Genomic DNA, 19,872 nt, shown 5'->3' on the forward strand with positions numbered 1-19,872 from the left:
GCCCTAGTTCAGATAATATTAATAGTCTATTAAACATACGAGGTCACTCAATAAGTCGCAAATTGAAAGGACAGGGACCTCTCAAATTGCAGCTTAGATTTCACGGCGCTTCTTCCGACGGCCTTCACCTGCTTTGTCATCGAACAACAGATGACGGCGTCTTGCCATCCTAACGGTAAACACCAGCCAACTCCACCTCGCCCCGTTCAGTGATCAATTGATCAATCTCAGCCCCCCCTCGCGTATGTGGTACCTAAGAGGTTACGTCCAATTTCGGCTTCCCCTTCAAAATTTTCTAGAGCTCCTTCAGGGGAGCAGCGTAACCCGGAGTGAGACTAGTGGCCAACAGGCTTGGAGCTCACATATTTAGTTTTGTACAGCCCCCAACCCCTTGCAAGGACGCGTTTTGCGTACCTTTTAAATTCTCCTCCCAATTCTCCTTCGATTTTTCGATTCGCCGTCGAGATCACTTTGTAACACAATGTTATAAAACTGCATTTACAACATTTCTTGAGGTAATAGATGTGACCAAAAGAGACACTAAGATTGATAACCATGTGTTCCAAATATGAAATTAGTAATTACTGCGCCTTGCGACTAACTTCTGCAACATTGATCGTCATAGAAACTACGTTAAATGTAAACTATACAAACCTACACGCAGGTATTTGAGAAATTCGTGGACGAAAATCGAAAAAGAGAGGAGAATATGGAGGAAAAAATTTAAAAGGTACGCAAAATGCGTCCTTGCAAGGGGTTGGGGGCTGTAAGAAACTAAATATGTGAGCTCCAAGCCTGTTGGCCACTAGTCTCACCCCGGGTTCGCTGCTCCACTGAAGGAGCTCTAGAAAATTTTGAAGGGGAAAACCGAAAATGGACGTAACCTCTTAGGTACCACATATGCGAGAGGGATGGAAATGTGATCAAATGATCACGGGACGGGACGAGGAGATAGCTGGTTTAGATCTGCATATTGAAATGAACTGTCATTTCGCAGTGCAGAAGGAGTCGAGAAGACTCTGTCATCTGTTGTTCGATGACTAGGCAGGTGAAGACCGCCAGGAGAGACGCCGTGAATTCTGAATCTGCAAATTGAAAGGTTCCCTGTCCTTTCGCATTGCAACATGCGTGACGTTGCACATGTATTTCATAATTTATCTACTCTGAACTAGGGCTTTAAGTTGTTTGTTAGTAAAAGGGGATATCTATGAATCTGCGCTGAATGAATGAGTGGGGGGAAGTGGGAGGAGAAACTTTGAAGGTACGTGAAAACACGTCCTTTTTGCAAGGGGGGAGTTGGGGCTGTGAAAAACTGAATATGTGAGCTCCAAGCCTCTTGGCCACTTGTCTCACTTCGGGTTTCGCCGCCCCACTGAAGGAGCGCTAGAAATTTCCAGTGGGTAAGCCGAAAATGGACGTAATTGATTAGCTACAACATACGGGGGGGGGAGGAGGGGCAGAAGTACAGCGACCTGATCCGGAGGAGAGACGCGATGGAGGAGAAGTCTAGGCACGAAACGGTGATAGCCAGTTTGGCTGTTTGAAGATTCGAACGCGTAGGGATTAATCTTACAATAGCCAATTGGCTCTTTGATGATTTTTCTCAGATCAGGAGACCAGCCAATTGGCTCCTTGATGACTCCAGTGATCTGTACAAGGGGACGATTGAACCCTGCCAGGGCCCGAGTTCGATGTGAACAATCATTAATCTTGAGCCGTCACCAATGTCTGGGGAAGTGAATGCAGGTCCGTGGCCCATTTCTTTTAGGGCTCATCCCGACATTTGTCTTAACGCCTTAGGAAAACCACGGAAAAACCTTAGGCAGGATGATGTTCGTGGACTACTAGCGCAACGGTGTTAGATAATCAGGACGGACCGCGGAGAAAATACACTGAAAAATCTATATGCTGTAAAGTTCTATTCACTCACTGTAAAGTTCCATCCACTAAGAGTTCTAACCACTAGGCGGTTAATAAAATTACAACCAAAATTCGATCTTTCTCTGCTAACTGGCTCCGTGGAACTATGACCATTTGTATCCTATGGAGTTGGTCTCGTGGGGAAGGCGGTACCAAAGTATGCGTACTGTTCTCCAACCAGGAGATAAACCGTGAAAGGAATGTGCTTAATATTGCGTCATCTATTGGAGCGAAGTAGATAGATAATATTAGAGTTATAACGTCAGTTTAAAAATCATGCGCTCTCCTGCATATGTTATTTCCTGTATGGAGGGATTAAAAGACCAGGAGATTAACAGTGATCTAATTTTATAACTAGGGTAGTATAAAAATGTGTATATCAGTGTTATGCTTTGTGCTTTGAGAGATAGCCAATAGAGATAGTACGAGTACCCACGTGCGTGACCTTACGACATCTTATGACATCAACATTCATTCACAGCAACACCCCGCTTCGTTTCATTCCCTGGAGGCTTTCTCGTGGTTGGAGTACAGTACTTAATATTACACTCGATAGTAAGAATTATGGAGAAATAATGACATAACGACGGATGAAAAAAAACATCTCGAGAAAATCTAAAATACTGCCTTCATCCTTTTCGACCAGACAGGATTCGAACGCGGGTTTACAGCTTGGAAAACCATCACTGCAACTCTCGTGTTATCTTTGACCCTCTCACAAGATCAACTCAATTATTAAGATAACAAAACAAACACTGTAAACAACTCCTGTGAATTAGTGTGAGAAGAACATACTGTGCTATGCATGTTTATGTAATAAGACATCTCCGTATTACTGAAGTTACTGATGACAAGTTAGTGTATTTAGTTTCTCAAGGCTGGCAATGCTGCAAAGTGCAAACTTGGCGCGAGCGAGCACGACTGCCCGCATTATCGTCAGGGATTATATAACTCGTAATAAAGACACACTTGACACTTCTGTATTCGATTGTACTGGAAGGAGCTAGCAACGCATCTAGCAGGTGAGTGCAACACTTGAAACTCTGTATTATGAAAAATCTCTGAGTGAAAACTAAATGAAGCATCCCAAGACAGATGCCAATATCAAGACACAGCTCTTAGACTAAACGAAAACACTTGCCGGAGGGAGAAACAAGATCTTCACTTAACGAAGAAGCCATTCACAGGATATTTCCGTGACGATAATGTAGTAAGTGCTAACTTTTTACTTGACAATAAAGCTAAGTTTCTACTTAACTAAAAAACTGTTCACAAGATATTTCCGTGGCTATAATGTGCTAAGATTTTACGTAACAATACAGTATTCACAAGCTATTTCCGTGGCAATGATGTACTAAGTTTATTCACAAGATATTTCAGTGGCGATGTGGTAAGTTTTTTATTTCACAATGAAGCTATTCACAAGATATTTCTGCGGCTATAATATGCTAAGATTTTACTTAACAATACAGTATTCACAAGATATTTTCGTGGCTATAATGTACTAAGTTTATTCGCAAGATATTTCAGTGGCGATGTGGTAAGTTTTTTATTTCACAATGAAGCTATTCACAAGATATTTCTGCGGCTATAATATGCTAAGATTTTACTTAACAATACAGTATTCACAAGATATTTTCGTGGCTATAATGTACTAAGTTTATTCGCAAGATATTTCAGTGGCGATGTGGTAAGTTTTTTATTTCACAATGAAGCTATTCACAAGATATTTCTGCGGCTATAATATGCTAAGATTTTACTTAACAATACAGTATTCACAAGATATTTTCGTGGCTATAATGTACTAAGTTTATTCGCAAGATATTTCAGTGGCGATGTGGTAAGTTTTTTATTTCACAATGAAGCTATTCACAAGATATTTCTGCGGCTATAATATGCTAAGATTTTACTTAACAATACAGTATTCACAAGATATTTTCGTGGCTATAATGTACTAAGTTTATTCGCAAGATATTTCAGTGGCGATGTGGTAAGTTTTTTATTTCACAATGAAGCTATTCACAAGATATTTCTGCGGCTATAATATGCTAAGATTTTACTTAACAATACACTGTTCACAAGATATTTCCGTGGCTATAATATGCTAAGATTTTACTTAACAATACACTGTTCACAAGATATTTCCGTGGCTATAATATGCTAAGATTTTACTTAACAATACACTGTTCACAAGATATTTCCGTGGCTATAATATGCTAAGATTTTACTTAACAATACACTGTTCACAAGATATTTCCGTGGCTATAATATGCTAAGATTTTACTTAACAATACACTGTTTACAAGATATTTCCGTGGCTATAATATGCTAAGATTTTACGTAACAATACATTATTCACAAGCTATTTCCGTGGCAATGATGTACTAAGTTTATTCACAAGATATTTCAGTGGCGATGTGGTAAGTTTTTTATTTCACAATGAAGCTATTCACAAGATATTTCTGCGGCTATAATATGCTAAGATTTTACTTAACAATACACTGTTCACAACATATTTCCATGGCTATAAAGTGCTAAGATTTTACGTAACAATACAGTATTCACAAGCTATTTCCGTGGCAATGATGTACTAAGTTTATTCACAAGATATTTCAGTGGCGATGTGGTAAGTTTTTTATTTCACAATGAAGCTATTCACAAGATATTTCCGTGGCTATAATATGCTAAGATTTTACTTAACAATACAGTATTCACAAGATATTTTCGTGGCTATAATGTACTAAGTTTATTCGCAAGATATTTCAGTGGCGATGTGGTAAGTTTTTTACTTCACAATGAAGCTATTCACAAGATATTTCTGCGGCTGTAATATGCTAAGATTTTACTTAACAATACACTGTTCACAAGATATTTCCGTGGCTATAATATGCTAAGATTTTACTTAACAATACACTGTTCACAAGATATTTCCGTGGCTATAATATGCTAAGATTTTACGTAACAATACAGTATTCACAAGCTATTTCCGTGGCAATGATGTACTAAGTTTATTCACAAGATATTTCAGTGGCGATGTGGTAAGTTTTTTATTTCACAATGAAGCTATTCACAAGATATTTCTGCGGCTATAATATGCTAAGATTTTACTTAACAGTACAGTATTCACAAGATATTTTCGTGGCTATAATGTACTAAGTTTATTCGCAAGATATTTCAGTGGCGATGTGGTAAGTTTTTTACGTCACAGTGAATGGCCATAATGTGCTAAGATTTTACTTAACAATACAGTATTCACAAGATATTTCCGTGGCAATAATGTACTAAGTTTATTCGCAAGATATTTCAGTGGCGACGTGGTAAGTTTTTTATTTCACAATGAAGCTATTCACAAGATAATTCAATGGCCATAATGTGCTAAGATTTTACTTAACAATACATTATTCACAAGATATTTCCGTGGCAATAATGTACTAAGTTTATTCGCAAGATATTTCAGTGGCGATGTGGTAAGTTTTTTATTTCACAATGAAGCTATTCACAAGATAATTCAATGGCCATAATGTGCTAGATTTTACTTAACAATACAATATTCACAAGATATTTCCGTGGCAATGATGTACCAAGTTCATTTACAAGATATTTCAGTGGCGATGTGGTAAGTTTTTTACGTCACAATAAAGCTATTCACAAGATAATTCCGTGGCAATGATGTGCCAAGATTTTACTTAAAAATGATATTAACAAGATATTTCATTGGCGATAATGTGATAAGGTTTTACTTAACACTAAAGCTATTCACAAGATATTTCCGTGGCTATAATGTACTATGTTTATTCACAAGGTATTTCAGTGGCGATGTGGTAACTTTTTACGTCACAATGAAGCTATTCACAAGATAATTCCGTGGCAATAATGTGCCAAGATTTTACTTAAAAAATGATATTAACAAGATATTTCATTGGCGATAATGTGATAAGGTTTTACTTAACACTAAAGCTATTCACAAGATATTTCCGTGGCTATAATGTACTACGTTTATTCACAAGGTATTTCAGTGGCGATGTGGTAAGTTTTTTACGCCATAATAAGTTATTCACAAGATAATTCCGTGGCAATAATGTGCCAAGATTTTACTTAAAAAATTATATTAACAAGATATTTCATTGGCGATAATGTGATAAGGTTTTACTTAACACTAAAGCTATTCACAAGATATTTCCGTGGCTATAATGTGCCAAGGTTTTACTTAAAAAATGATATTAACAAGATATTTCATTGGCGACAATGTGATAAGGTTTTACTTAACACTAAAGCTATTCACAAGATAATTCCGTGGCAATAATGTACCAAGATTTTACTTAAAAATGATATTAACAAGATATTTCATTGGCGATAATGTGATAAGGTTTTACTTAACACTAAAGCTATTCACAAGATATTTCCGTGGCTATAATGTACTACGTTTATTCACAAGGTATTTCAGTGGCGATGTGGTAAGTTTTTTACGTCACAATGAAGCTATTCACAAGATAATTCCGTGGCAATATTGTGCCAAGATTTTACTTAAAAAATGATATTAACAAGATATTTCATTGGCGATAATGTGATAAGGTTTTACTTAACACTAAAGCTATTCACAAGATATTTCCGTGGCTATAATGTACTACGTTTATTCACAAGGTATTTAAGTGGCGATGTGGTAAGTTTTTTTACGTCACAATGAAGCTATTCACAAGATAATTCAATGGGCATAATGTCCTAAGATTTTACTTAACAATACAGTATTCACAAGATATTTCCGTGGCGATAATGTATTAAGGTTTTACTTAACACTAAAGCTATTCACAAGATATTTCCGTGGCGATAATGTATTAAGGTTTTACTTAAAACTAAAGCTATTCACAAGATATTTCCTTGGCGATAATGTGCTAAGTTCACTTAATAATGAAGGTATCTGGAAGATATTTCTGTAGCGATGTGTTAAGTTCTTCACTTAATAGTGAAGCTGTTGACAAGATATTATTTTCTTGAGGATAATGTGGTAACTTCTTCAATCAAAAATAAATATTTTCGCGGAATTTCCCCGTGGCTATAACGTAGTAAGCTCTTCACGTAAGAATACAGCCATTCACAGGATTTTTACGTAGCGGTAATGTGATAAGTTCATCACTTAATGATGAAGCTATTCACAGGATCTTTCCGTGATGATGTGGCAAGTTCCTCATGTAACAATAAAGCTAGTCACAGAATCTTTACGTGACGATAGCGTGGTTAGTTCTTCACTTAACAATGAAGTTATTCATTTAATAATAGAGCAAATCACAAGATAAATCCGTGCCGATAATGTGGTAAATTATTCACTTAACAAGAATCTATACAATGCGGTAAGTCCTTCACTTTACAATGAAGTTATCCTCACAATTTTTCTGTGGCAATAGGCCTAATGTGGTAAATTCTGTTAACAATAAAACTATTTACAAAATCTTTCCTTTGTAAATAACATGTTAAAGTTCTTAACATAAAAATAATTAAGCTATTCGTAAACAATAAAAATCTTCCCGTGGCGATTATGTAGCAAGTTCTTCGCTTAATCAGACCAAATATGAGATGACGTGGTGATAATGGGTTAAGTACTTTGTACACACTGACGGAATTCTCAAGATCATTCTTAAGAGGTGCTGAAAATTACACATTACTGCGAAAATATCGAAGTCTATTTTTTTATTAACACAAAACTTTCTCCTTATTCTTCGTCTCATGAAGAAGCAAGGATGGACTAAATGGATCTTGACGTGAAATAAGAACGTTTGAAGTTCATCCGCTTCCTACTTCCGGCGAAGTTCATTGACAAACAGAGGCAAAATTACACTTTGAACGTGTATCACATTTTGTGGAGTAAGTGTAATAACTATACTATCCAACAGGACAGAAGACAATGGATCGTTGGTCAGGACGCGTTGCCGTGGTGACGGGCGCCAGTGCCGGGATAGGAGCTTCTATATCCGAAGAACTGGTCAAGAAGGGGCTCAAAGTCGTCGGACTGGCGCGTAGGGTGGAGAGAATCCAGGTAAGATGATCCCACAGTTCGTTGTCCGACAGCTCATGGGGACCAAAGCCGACCACCTGACTGGTGGTCTCACGTCCAAATGCCTCAAAAGAAGTGAACGATCATCCACCTAGTATGGGGATAACGTGCAGTCAGCATGATGATTTTCTCCCCAAGATATTGCAATTGTACGAAAGAGAATTACGCTGTACAATGTACGTAGCTCTTGAAATGCCTTGTAGCACTAGGTGGAACTGTTTCTGTGCGCTAGCCGTAGTTCCACAAGGAAGTTTCTTCGTCAATGAAGAGCGAGATAGAGTTCATTTCATATCGCTAGGCTAAGACATGACACAACACAGGACTATCGGCAGTGCGTTATGAGAATAATGGAACAAACGATGCAGATGCAGTGTACCAATACAAACGGAGTAATTTGGGTGACAAGGGGAGAGGCAGGGGTTTTTTTTTTTTCCAAAAAAAATTCAGTGCACGTTAGATATTTATTTAATACCCGGTTTGAAAATACAACTAAAACTAACATAATCGTAAGAAAAGCGCAACGTTGAGATGAGAATCACCTGCTAGCCATTTAAGAGGAGATTAACTGCCCTATCATCATCATCCGTGGCGCTACAGCCCATGAAGGGCCTAGACCAGCCGGCTGCAGAAGCAGAGATGGACGATCATCCAACCAGAATGGAGGTATCGTGTGGTTAGCACGATGATCCTCCCAGCCGTTATAGCTGGTATTCGCAACCGGATTTAGCTACCTATCGTAGCTCCCCAAGTGCATCACGATGCTGGGTGGGCACCGATCCCATACACTGGTCGAAATTTCATGAGAAAATTTCTTCCCCCATGAGGACTCGAACCAGCGCGCATTCCGTAACGCGAGTCCTAGGCGGGATGCCTTAGACCGCGACGCCACGGCGAGGGCTAACTGACCTACATTGCCAATATTAAATTTGCTTATTTCATTACTCATTATCTCGGGAACTACTGAAGATATCAAACTGAAATTTTACAGGATAAAGATGCAAGGTTTCTAAGCAAACGGGCGCAGATATATCGAAAAGTACAAGTTATATTAATGTATTATTGTCAACATGTGTTTTTATTTCATCCTTCTATAACTTACAGTTCCTGAGAAAATGTGGAATTTGCATAAAAATAATAGAATATCAACATTAACTTTAAGATTCAAATACTTTTTAGAACCTATATTTATTAATAAATACTGCATCAGTTGCTTAGATACCTTGTATTTTGATCCTAGAAGAAAATTCAGTATAGTATCATCAGTAGTTCCTCATATAATGGATCATTAAATAAGCAAATTTAAAACTTATGCATTACTGGATAAGACAGTTAAACTCCCCTTAAATAATTACTTAATCTTTCATAATTTCATAACTAAGCTGAGGGTATTGCCTAAAATGCCTCTCTTTTTTATCGTAAATATGAGAACTCAAGTTCAAAATTCATTTCAGATTAACATTTGCCAATGGAAAGTTGTACATTAATATCTATAAATCTCTACTTTAAACTCTATTGACTTTTTTCTTTTTCTGTGTTAAGTTTATTCACACACGCTTTAACATCTGTGGTAATATCGCGTATTTAGGATCTGTGGATATACTAGTAGGCCGTTTTTACTATTATTGAGTTCCTGTTTCTATTGTGTGTTGTAGATGTGTTCATGTAAATGATTTAGATTTTTTAATTAATGTTTATGATATTAGTGATCGATGCAGTGATGAATCATGATAAGTAAATTTCCAATCCGACATTTGCCTTTGTGACCGGGGGAAAATCCAGATTGGTAGGCCACGACGATTTTCCTTGTATTCCTTATTTAAGTGTATAAAAGAGCAAAATTACGCAAATAACAATCACCTTAAAGTTTAAAATGTCGTAAATTATAGGTGGAGTTGTACTAGTATTTTATTAAAGTTAGTTGGAGCAATACGAACGGCAATAGGGTAAATTAGGGTCTGTTGGACAGTCGGGCATGTTGGACACTTTGTAGCCCCACTCGTGGCTACTTCCGTCATTGACTTCTAGCAGAATGTGGTGCCCACAAGTGGCGAGGTAACACGTTAAAGTACAAAGTGTTCAACATGCCCGACTGTCCAACAGACCCTAATTTACCCTAATTCAATTTAGCCTAACTAAAATCAGTTTACAGTAATTCAATTCTGTTTAGCTTAATTATATTCAGTTTAGCGTAATTTCAAACAGTAGTTTAACGTAATTCAATTCAATTTAGAATAATTCAATTAAGTTTAGCTTAATTCATTTTAGCTTAGTGTAATTCAATTCAAGTTTACCGTAATTATATTCAGTTTAACGTAATTCAATTCAGTTTAGCATTATTCCATTCAATTTACCGTAATTGAATTCAACTTAGTGAAATTCAGTTTATCGTAATTCCATTCAATATATGTCGTAATTCACTACCATCTAGAGTAATTCAGTTTAGTGTAATTCAATTCAACGTAATTCAGTTTAGAGTAATTCAGTTATCTTAATTCAACTTAGTGTAATTCAGTTCAATTTGGGGTAAGTTATTTTAGCACAATTCAATTTAAATAAAATATTTAGATACATATTAATCTAATTTCTTACGGTTAAAGTTTCTTGCATGAATCACAGAAATTAATGGATGATCTAATTAACTGATTAGATTGACTGGATTGATTTCTGATTGAATTACTGCCTAATTTGTCTGGCAGTCTAACTGAAGTGACTCACTATCTGAGTGAATTCGCTGTCTAAATGAATGACTATTATCATTTCAGGAACTTGCTGAAGGCTTGAAATCTCAACCCGGAAAGCTGTATGCACTAAAATGTGACATCACCAAAGAGACGGAAGTCCAGGAGGCGTTCAAGTGGATTAAGTCCAACGTGGGAGGGGTGGACATCCTCATCAACAATGCAGGAGTGGCCAGCAATGGCAAACTGATTAGTATGTAAATTTAGCTTGAGCATAACTAATATATGAAAATGGAGTTTATGTATGACACACGTTGTACATTATTTTCACAAGCGCTATAATGTTTGGTGCGAATCACCAAATTATTCATATCTCCAGTTATATTTTACTTTTGTATGTATGTATGTATGTATGTATGTATGTATTCACACTGCAAATGGGTATATACCCGGTGGCAGTGGTAACTAATTACACTCAATAATGACAATAATAAACACAACTAATAAAAACAATAATTAATAATAATAATAATAATAATAATAATAATATAATAATACTAATACTAATAATAATAATGATAATAATAATAATAATAATAATAATAATAATAATAATAATAATAATAATGAGCATTCTAAATTAAATGAAGCATGGTCACTTAAAATAACATTTAAAATAAATCTAATTTGTATCTTAACCCCAAGTTCGAACTAAGACCCACGAGTGTGACAGGTTCATACCTGCACAGGTACCTTTCGGCACTACACTTATTTCTCTGTCAACTCACTCACTGCACTGATTCTACCTGAGTTCACTAACACTTCTAACCATTTCACTGTTCAAATACTTTGCACAGCCACTTCACTGACACAAACACACTTCACTTACACAATAGACTTCACTGACACAACACACTTCCTCACTGATAGAACGCTTCAAATAACAAGATATCAATTACACCCTTTAAGTAGTGTGCATAATATACTACCGTCTATTAGTAAAGTGTGTAAGCCTATTTTTAAATACATTTTTGGTTATTGGTAAAATCTTTAGTAAGTCTGCAGGTAAAGCATTCCAGTCCCTGATAGTACGATTGAGAAAAGAAAACTTTCCAGTGTCCGTCCTCTGTCTTCTTTCCCTCAATTTATATGAGTGGTCGTTCCTTCAAGAGTAATTTGGCGGCTGCAACCTTTTTTTTTTAATTTCTCTATTTTGTTTTGATCCTAAACATAAAAATTTATGTGGCTCTTCAAGAAAACATTTTGAAACTGTTGACGTATGTAGGCCTATATAAACAAACTACAGGATTTCAACAAATGGACTCCAACGTGTCCAACGCTCCGTGGAAGGAATGTAACTGAATTTTTCGGACTTCCAGGCGGACCAGTTGAGAGCTGGAAATCCATTCTCGACCTCAACGTACTGGCCCTCAGTGTCTGCACCAAGGAAGCCCTGCAGAGCATGAAGGAGCGCGGGGTGGACGATGGACACATCATTCACATCAACAGGTGGGTGGTGGAAAGGTAAAAATTTTATCGATGCGTGATCATGAATTGAAGCTTCTTGTGTCAAATATCTCATTTTCATTTTCAGTGTCGTCGGTCACACAATTCCGAATCTCCCGCTGGTCGTACACATGTACTGCGCGTCCAAACACGCAGTGACTGCGCTGACCGAGGGCTTACGTCGAGAACTGGTGCAGCAGAAGTCCAAGATAAGAGTCACGGTGAGTTTGCAACGTATGGAAAAACAAACTGCGGTTAGTCCTTTCCGGAGTTCTGAAAATTTAATTGATTCTCCTGCTGTGACGTGATGTAATATTTTAGTCAAGTAAAATAGCCTCTACATATTTCACTATTCGCTTTCTTATCAATTTCTTCGGATCACAACATATGAAAATTATTTCATTTGCTACGTATTGGGTTTTCATTTTTCAGGGTAGAAAAGATTTCTTCATTATCGGGGATAAAATAAATAGGTCTATACATATTTCTGAATAGAACCCATCTTTATTAGCGAGGTGAAACGTAATTATCTACATGCGGGTAGAACCTTTTTCTTTATTACCTGGATGAAAATGTATCTTCTTACCGGGGTGAAGTCTCTCTTCCGTTACTATCGAAGTGAAATCTCTTCCCTTAATATAGGGGTGGAATGTATTTCCTTGTTACTGGGATGGATTCTGTTGTCTCACTATCGACATGGAACCTATTTTCTCCTATTTTCTTAGTGTCTGGCTGGAAATAATTTGCTTAGTGTTTGGTTTGAAACAATTTCCTAAGTTTTTGATTGGAAACTGTTTGCTTAGTCTTTGGTTGGACACTATTTCCTTAGTGTTTGGCTGGAAACAATTTCCTTGATTTTTAGTAGGTTATTTTACGACGCTTTATCAACATCTTAGGTTATTTAGCGTCTGAATGAGATAAAGGTGATAATGCCGGTGAAATGAGTCCAGGACCCAGCACCGAAAGTTACCCAGCATTTGCTCATATTGGGTTGAGGGAAAATCCCGGAAAAAAATCTCAACCAGACAACTTGCACCGACCGGGAATCGCACCCGGGCCACTTGGTTTCGCGGCCAGACGCGCTAGCCGTTACTCCACAGATGTGGACAATTTCCTTGATGTAGGACTATTTCTAGCAATACATTATTGTCCAAACATTGAAATAGCATTCTCAAGAATAGCACACATTTGCCGAAACCTAAGTTATGGTTGATTGTTTCGAACACTACTTCCTTGATGTAGGCCTATTATTGGAAACTATTTGCTTAGTCTTTGGTTGGACACTATTTCCTTAGTGTTTGGTTGGAAACTCTTTCCTTATCGTTTTTTTTTTTTAATTTTAATTAAATTTTGCTGGCACTGTTCGGGCGGAATCCATTTCCTTGCTGCTTGGTTGTTTCTTTACTGTTCCGATAGAATCTGTTTCCTTATTGCTTGCTTGAAACTCATTTCCTTACTGTTTCGGCAGAATCTATTTCGTTACTGTTTGATAGGAATCTATTTCTTTATTGTCTGGTTAGAATAATTTTCCTTATTGCTCGGTTGGAAACTAGTTCCTTATTGTTTCGTTATCATCGGGATAAAATCTATTTCCTTACCATAGCGATATCTATTTTCTCATTTTCAGGATGAAACCTATTTCCTTATTAACAAAATGCAACCTTTTATAACCAGGGTTGAACCTAATTCTTTATTATGGGAGTGGACTCTTATTTCTTTATTATCGAGGGTGGAATGTCACTTCTTTACTATCGGAGGTGACACTGGAATTCCAACAGTTCCCAAAATTGTTAGGCATATTCCTTCTCTATAGAAAACAACCGCTTCTCGCCTATCTTATGCCAGATATTCCTCATCCCATGCCATTATGGGAAGGTATTGTGACAGTATCTGATGCTTTAATGCCTTTCAAATTGAACTACGTACTCTTTCATATTTTTACATTCTCAAATTATGTCACACTTCGTGACAAGTAACAATTAAAAGTGAATTACTATCCTTCCAAATACGGAAATATTGATTATAGAACTAACGATTAATATTTATCAGAAAACATTCACGAACACATTTTACAGATTTTACATAAATAAATGGATGCTACAGACTTCTTCTCAAAGCTTTTTTAATGAAAACTACACAAAATAAACAAATTATTGTGTTATGTTTCTACTAATTCAGAGTGTCAGTCCGGGAATGGTGGAGACCGAGTTCATGGCTGCTTCCGGTCGACCGTTCGATCCAAAGAAAGTTTATGGTGAGAATCCCCATCTAGAAGCCAAAGACGTCAGCGATGCAATCATGTATGCGCTTGGAGTGCCTCCACACGTGCAGGTACGTAACAAAGTCCATGTTCATCTACATATTAAATTTCTATGGTAACGCCTGTTCTTTTCTAACATGAATTGTTTCTGATACTAAATTCTCATGGCAACGCCTGTTCGTTTCTGATACTAAATATCACGGTAATGCCTGTTCGTTTGATATTAAATTTTCATGGTAACGCCTGTTCGTTTCTGATATTAAATTGTTATGGCAACGTCTGTTCGTTTCTGATACTAAATATCAAGGTAATGCCTGTTCGTTTGATATTAAATTTTCATGGTAACGCCTGTTCGTTTCTGATATTAAATTGTTATGGTAACGTCTGTTCGTTTCTGATACTAAATATCACGGCAATGCCTGTTCGTTTGATATTAAATTTTCATGGTAACGCCTGTTCGTTTCTGATATTAAATTGTTATGGTAACGTCTGTTCGTTTCTGATACTAAATATCACGGCAATGCCTGTTCGTTTGATATTAAATTTTCATGGTAACGCCTGTTCGTTTCTGATACTAAATATCACGGCAATCCCTGTTCGTTTGATATTAAGTTTTCATGGTAACGCCTGTTCGTTTCTGATACTAAATATCACGGCAATGCCTGTTCGTTTGATATTAAATTTTCATGGTAACGCCTGTTCGTTTCTGATACTAAATATCACGGCAATGCCTGTTCGTTTGATATTAAATTTTCATGGTAACGCCTGTTCGTTTCTGATATTAAATTGTTATGGTAACGTCTGTTCGTTTCTGATACTAAATATCACGGTAATGCCTGTTCGTTTGATATTAATTTTCATGGTAACGCCTGTTCGTTTCTGATATTAAATTGTTATGGTAACGTCTGTTCGTTTCTGATACTAAATTATCATGGTAACCCCAGTCCGTTTCTAACACTGAATTGTCTCTGATACTAAATTGTCATTGTAACGTCTGTTCGTTTCTAACACTGAATTGTCTCTGATACTAAAATATCATGGTAACGCCTGTCCGTTTCTAACAATGAATTGCCTCTGATACTAAATTGTCATGGTAAAGTCTGTTTGTTTCTAATACTGAATTGTTTCTGATACTAAATTATCTTGGTAGGCCTAAAGTCTGTCCGTTTCTAATACTGAATTGTTTCTGATACTAAATTATAATGGTAGGCCTAAAGTCTGTCCGTTTCTAATACTGAATTGTTTCTGATACTAAATTATCATGGTAGGCCTAAAGTCTGTCCGTTTCTAATACTGAATTGTTTCTGATACTAAATTGTCATGGTAGGCCTAAAGTCTGTCCGTTTCTAATACTGAATTGTTTCTGATACTAAATTGTCATGGTAGGCCTAAAGTCTGTCCGTTTCTAATACTGAATTGTTTCTGATACTAAATTGTCATGGTAGGCCTAAAGTCTGTCCGTTTCTAATACTGAATTGCTTCTGATACTAAATTATCACGGTAACGCCTGTCCGTTTCTAATATTGAATTGTTTCTGATACTAAATTGTCATGGTAGGCCTAAAGTCTGTCCGTTTCTAATACTGAATTGTTTCTGATACTAAATTATCATGGTAGGCCTAAAGTCTGTCCGTTACTAATACTGAATTGTTTCTGATACTAAATTGTTATGGTAGGCCTAAAGTCTGTTCGTTTCTAATACTGAATTGTTTCTGATTACTAAATTATCACGGTAACGCCTGTCCGTTTCTAATACTGAATTGTTTCTGATACTAAATTGTCATGGTAGGCCTAAAGTCTGCCCGTTTCTAATACTGAATTGTTTCTGATACTAAATTATCACGGTAACGCCTGTCCGTTTCTAATACTGAATTGTTTCTGATTACTAAATTGTCTTGGTAATGCCGTTCGTTTTTGATACTAAATTGTCTTGGTAATGCCGCTCGTTTCTGATACTAAATTGTCTTGGTAATGCCGTTCGTTTCTGATACTAAATTGTCTTGGTAATGCCGTTCGTTTCTGATACTAAATTGTCTTGGTAATGCCGTTCGTGTCTGATACTAAATTGTCTTGGTAATGCCGTTCGTTTCTGATACTAAATTGTCTTGGTAATGCCGTTCGTGTCTGATACTAAATTGTCTTGGTAATGCCGTTCGTTTCTGATACTAAATTGTCTTGGTAATGCCGTTCGTTTCTGATACTAAATTGCCTTGGTAATGCCGTTCGTTTCTGATACTAAATTGTCTTGGTAATGCCGTTCGTTTCTGATACTAAATTGTCTTGGTAATGCCGTTCGTTTCTGATACTAAATTGTCTTGGTAATGCCGTTCGTTTCTGATACTAAATTGTCTTGGTAATGCCGTTCGTTTCTGATACTAAATTGTCTTGGTAATGCCGTTCGTTTCTGATACTAAATTGTCTTGGTAATGCCGTTCGTTTCTGATACTAAATTGTCTTGGTAATGCCGTTCGTTTCTGATACTAAATTTTCACGATAATGCACGTTCGTTTCTGATACTAAATTTTCATGGTAACGTCTGTTCGTTTCTGATACTAAATTGCCATGGTAATGCCTGTTCGTTTCCGATACTAAACTGTCATGCTATTCATTTGTTACTAGATTACCATGGTAACGCCTGTTTGTGACTTGTGTCTCTGCGAATCAGAATCTATTGAGACTGTATTTTCTGCACTCTGTCGTCTAGCGAGGACGGAGTGCCCTTCAGCACACAAAGAAACTAGTTGCAGAACTGGGATACAAAACGGCAGTAGGCCATGAAATCCCGCGGCATTCAATGGTCCACGAATAGAGATAAACGCTTACGGATGGATTATATTTTAGAAAGCTTTTTTTAGTTCTAGGTTTTACGCTATTCATGTAAATGTTACAGATTCACGAGATCACAATCAAACCTGTAGGATGGATGGATGGATTATATTTTAGAAAGCTTTTTTTAGTTCTAGGTTTTACGCTATTCATGTAAATGTTACAGATTCACGAGATCACAATCAAACCTGTAGGAGAGGTGGCGTAGCTGCATCAGACTGTAACGGCCTTCATCACGGAGAACTATTAAACTACAAGCAAGATGACCGACCCCGGAGCATAATGTGTGTTGGAAGAGCATGGGAGTTTACTTAAAATAAATGCTAAATCTTTGCTATGAATTTACATCACACCATTAAGTTAACACGTAGCTGGTACTTACCAAATATCAGTTGCAAGGTTAACAAGGTCGTAGCTCAGTATTTCTGCAGCTGGAACAGAGAGAAACAGATCATTGAGGTTAGTATCGGATTGGACAGCACAATATTATTAAACACTGCCATCTCTAAACAAGAGAACATCAACATAATCCAAACTGCTGTTATGAGATCTACAGACACGCTAATAATGCTGTTGCCTTGGTAACCATCCGTCATTATGAACATCAAACCAAAATAATATTAATAACGATATGAGATTTTATGCTTTCAAGGTTATTGTTTTCAAAAGTAGACTTTTGGGTTGTTTCACAATGCTTCCAATGAAATTTAATAATTTGTAATTGCTGTTACATTTAACTTCTGTCATCGCTGTGTGTAAACCAACAATGTGCATGTTTAAATTTGTTAAATGTATGTTCAAATTTTATGGTTTTGTTTTGCATCAATGAGATACATAAAAGGACAATTTAGACGTTCTCTGGAACAAATACTTATCTCGTATAACAGTACTGTGTAAAGCAACATTCAAATGTTTCTATAGGATGTTGTGTTTGTTGGAGAGAAATAATATTTTGTAAGGTGGGAGATGTGTTATTAAGGATTCAATATATAAGCTTCAAACTGAAAAAAAGACGTAACGTATGTTAAGTTGTTATTCCAGGAGACGTCTCAATTTATAGTGCATATTGTAAGGTTCCACTACAAGCATTTTTTTACGTAGATGTGTAATAAAATGTTATAAATCTTGTTGGAGTGTTACGAAGAATCAGAGATAAGTTTCAAGAAGCCTACCCGGGGAGGAAAAATATTGCTAACACAGTTCTATAAGACTGCAGATGGGAATAAGCTGAAACTGTGGTAACAATGATGTTAGCTAGAGAAGGTACAAAAGCAAAAAAAGAATCGTATCAATTTTTAAGAGACTTATTATGTGTGGATCTAAGAGCGTTAAATTTTGGATGCATAATAGTCAAATTTGAATGCTTACTTAGCAATTGAGGTGTTTGGTGCAAAAACCAGATAAGTCCACTTTTGGTCGAAAACGAGTTAGAGTATGCATGATATATAATACGACAGTGAGCATCTTTTGGTGCAAGAACCAGGGTTGTGTGGACTTATCTGAATGAGATATGCTTAGTTGCCAATAGAGACCGTGGGTGTGTTTGGAGCAAGAATCAGACTAGTCCTGGACTTGTCTGGTTCTTGCACCAAAAGATGATAGCACAAGTGTAGCAATTGTTTCCTTTTAGTAAAATGGGTGCATGAACGAGATATAGTGTAGCTTTGTCAGTTTATTGTGTGTTTCAAACATATCAACTGATAATTCAAGCAGTGATAGTGATAATGGTGAACATTCAAGGATAAGAAAACGTGACCCCAGTAAATGGAAAATAAACAGAGACAAAGTGAAAAGATTAAAGGGTGAATTATTATGTCTCATGCAGCTCGTGAAATAGGCCCTGCATATAACTGTCGGCGAAAATGTGTTGATATATTGGACGGAGAAGAAAAAAAGGAAATAATAACCAAGTTCAACTGTCTTTTAAGTAAGAAAGCACAAGATGACTTTTGTGTGCATCCATTACACCAAGATCTATTCAACGACGAAGGCCTAGAAAAGGTGAAGATTCAGGGGTTCGTAACTTCTCATATGCATACAAGTTATGTGACAGACACTTTGGCATTATTGAAAAGTATAAAAGGCATATAACTGGATTGATTAGTCCTGAAGAATGTCAATCGTTTCTCAGGAAATCATCTACGTTATTTACAGTTGTTCCTGTCACACAAACCATGTTCAAATCTTCAGATACCATTTCAAACCTGAAAACAAGAATTTCAATATAAAATCTCAATATAAAGTATTTAAATACAGTTCCCAGCACAAGTCAGCCAACATCAATAGGCAACTGTTTTTCAGGGTTCAGTTTTCTGAAGAAAACAACCAACGGAGAGCTTGGTTTCCAGAGATATTATTGTACAATGGACCATTGCCTGTTTAAAGGGCTAAAAATATGAAGATGTGATGAAACTGGCAATGATATACTGTACATTGCTTCAGCAGACATGGGGTTCTACGAGAAAATGTATCGTTCTCAAGGTAGTGCCAATGAAGCTAGTGAACATAGCTCAGATGATTCTGAATAAGAAGTTAAAGACTTAGAGTGGTTGCTGTATTTCAATTAATTTTATTTCCTGTTTTCTCTATTTGATTACCGGTATCAAGTTAACACACAATATTTTCATTAACTTGTTA

At 36.6% G+C, this 19,872-nt stretch overlaps 1 protein-coding gene across 1 annotated transcript in view; it reads left to right on the top strand.

Annotated features, from left to right (window-relative positions):
• Positions 1–2,798: 2,798 nt before the first annotated feature.
• LOC138702152 (uncharacterized) overlaps positions 2,799–19,872 on the top strand; it is a 39,185-nt gene continuing 22,111 nt past the window's right edge. The window contains exons 1-7 of the mRNA XM_069829758.1: positions 2,799–2,942; positions 7,806–7,948; positions 10,729–10,897; positions 12,024–12,153; positions 12,239–12,371; positions 14,329–14,481; positions 17,300–17,388. Coding sequence (XP_069685859.1) covers positions 7,817–7,948; positions 10,729–10,897; positions 12,024–12,153; positions 12,239–12,371; positions 14,329–14,481; positions 17,300–17,388 — 806 coding nt within the window. The 5' untranslated portion in view covers positions 2,799–2,942; positions 7,806–7,816. The remainder of the gene's footprint in view (positions 2,943–7,805; positions 7,949–10,728; positions 10,898–12,023; positions 12,154–12,238; positions 12,372–14,328; positions 14,482–17,299; positions 17,389–19,872) is intronic.

The sequence above is a fragment of the Periplaneta americana genome, chromosome 6 (assembly GCF_040183065.1).
Source record: "Periplaneta americana isolate PAMFEO1 chromosome 6, P.americana_PAMFEO1_priV1, whole genome shotgun sequence".
NCBI classification, from domain to species: Eukaryota; Metazoa; Arthropoda; class Insecta; order Blattodea; family Blattidae; genus Periplaneta; species Periplaneta americana.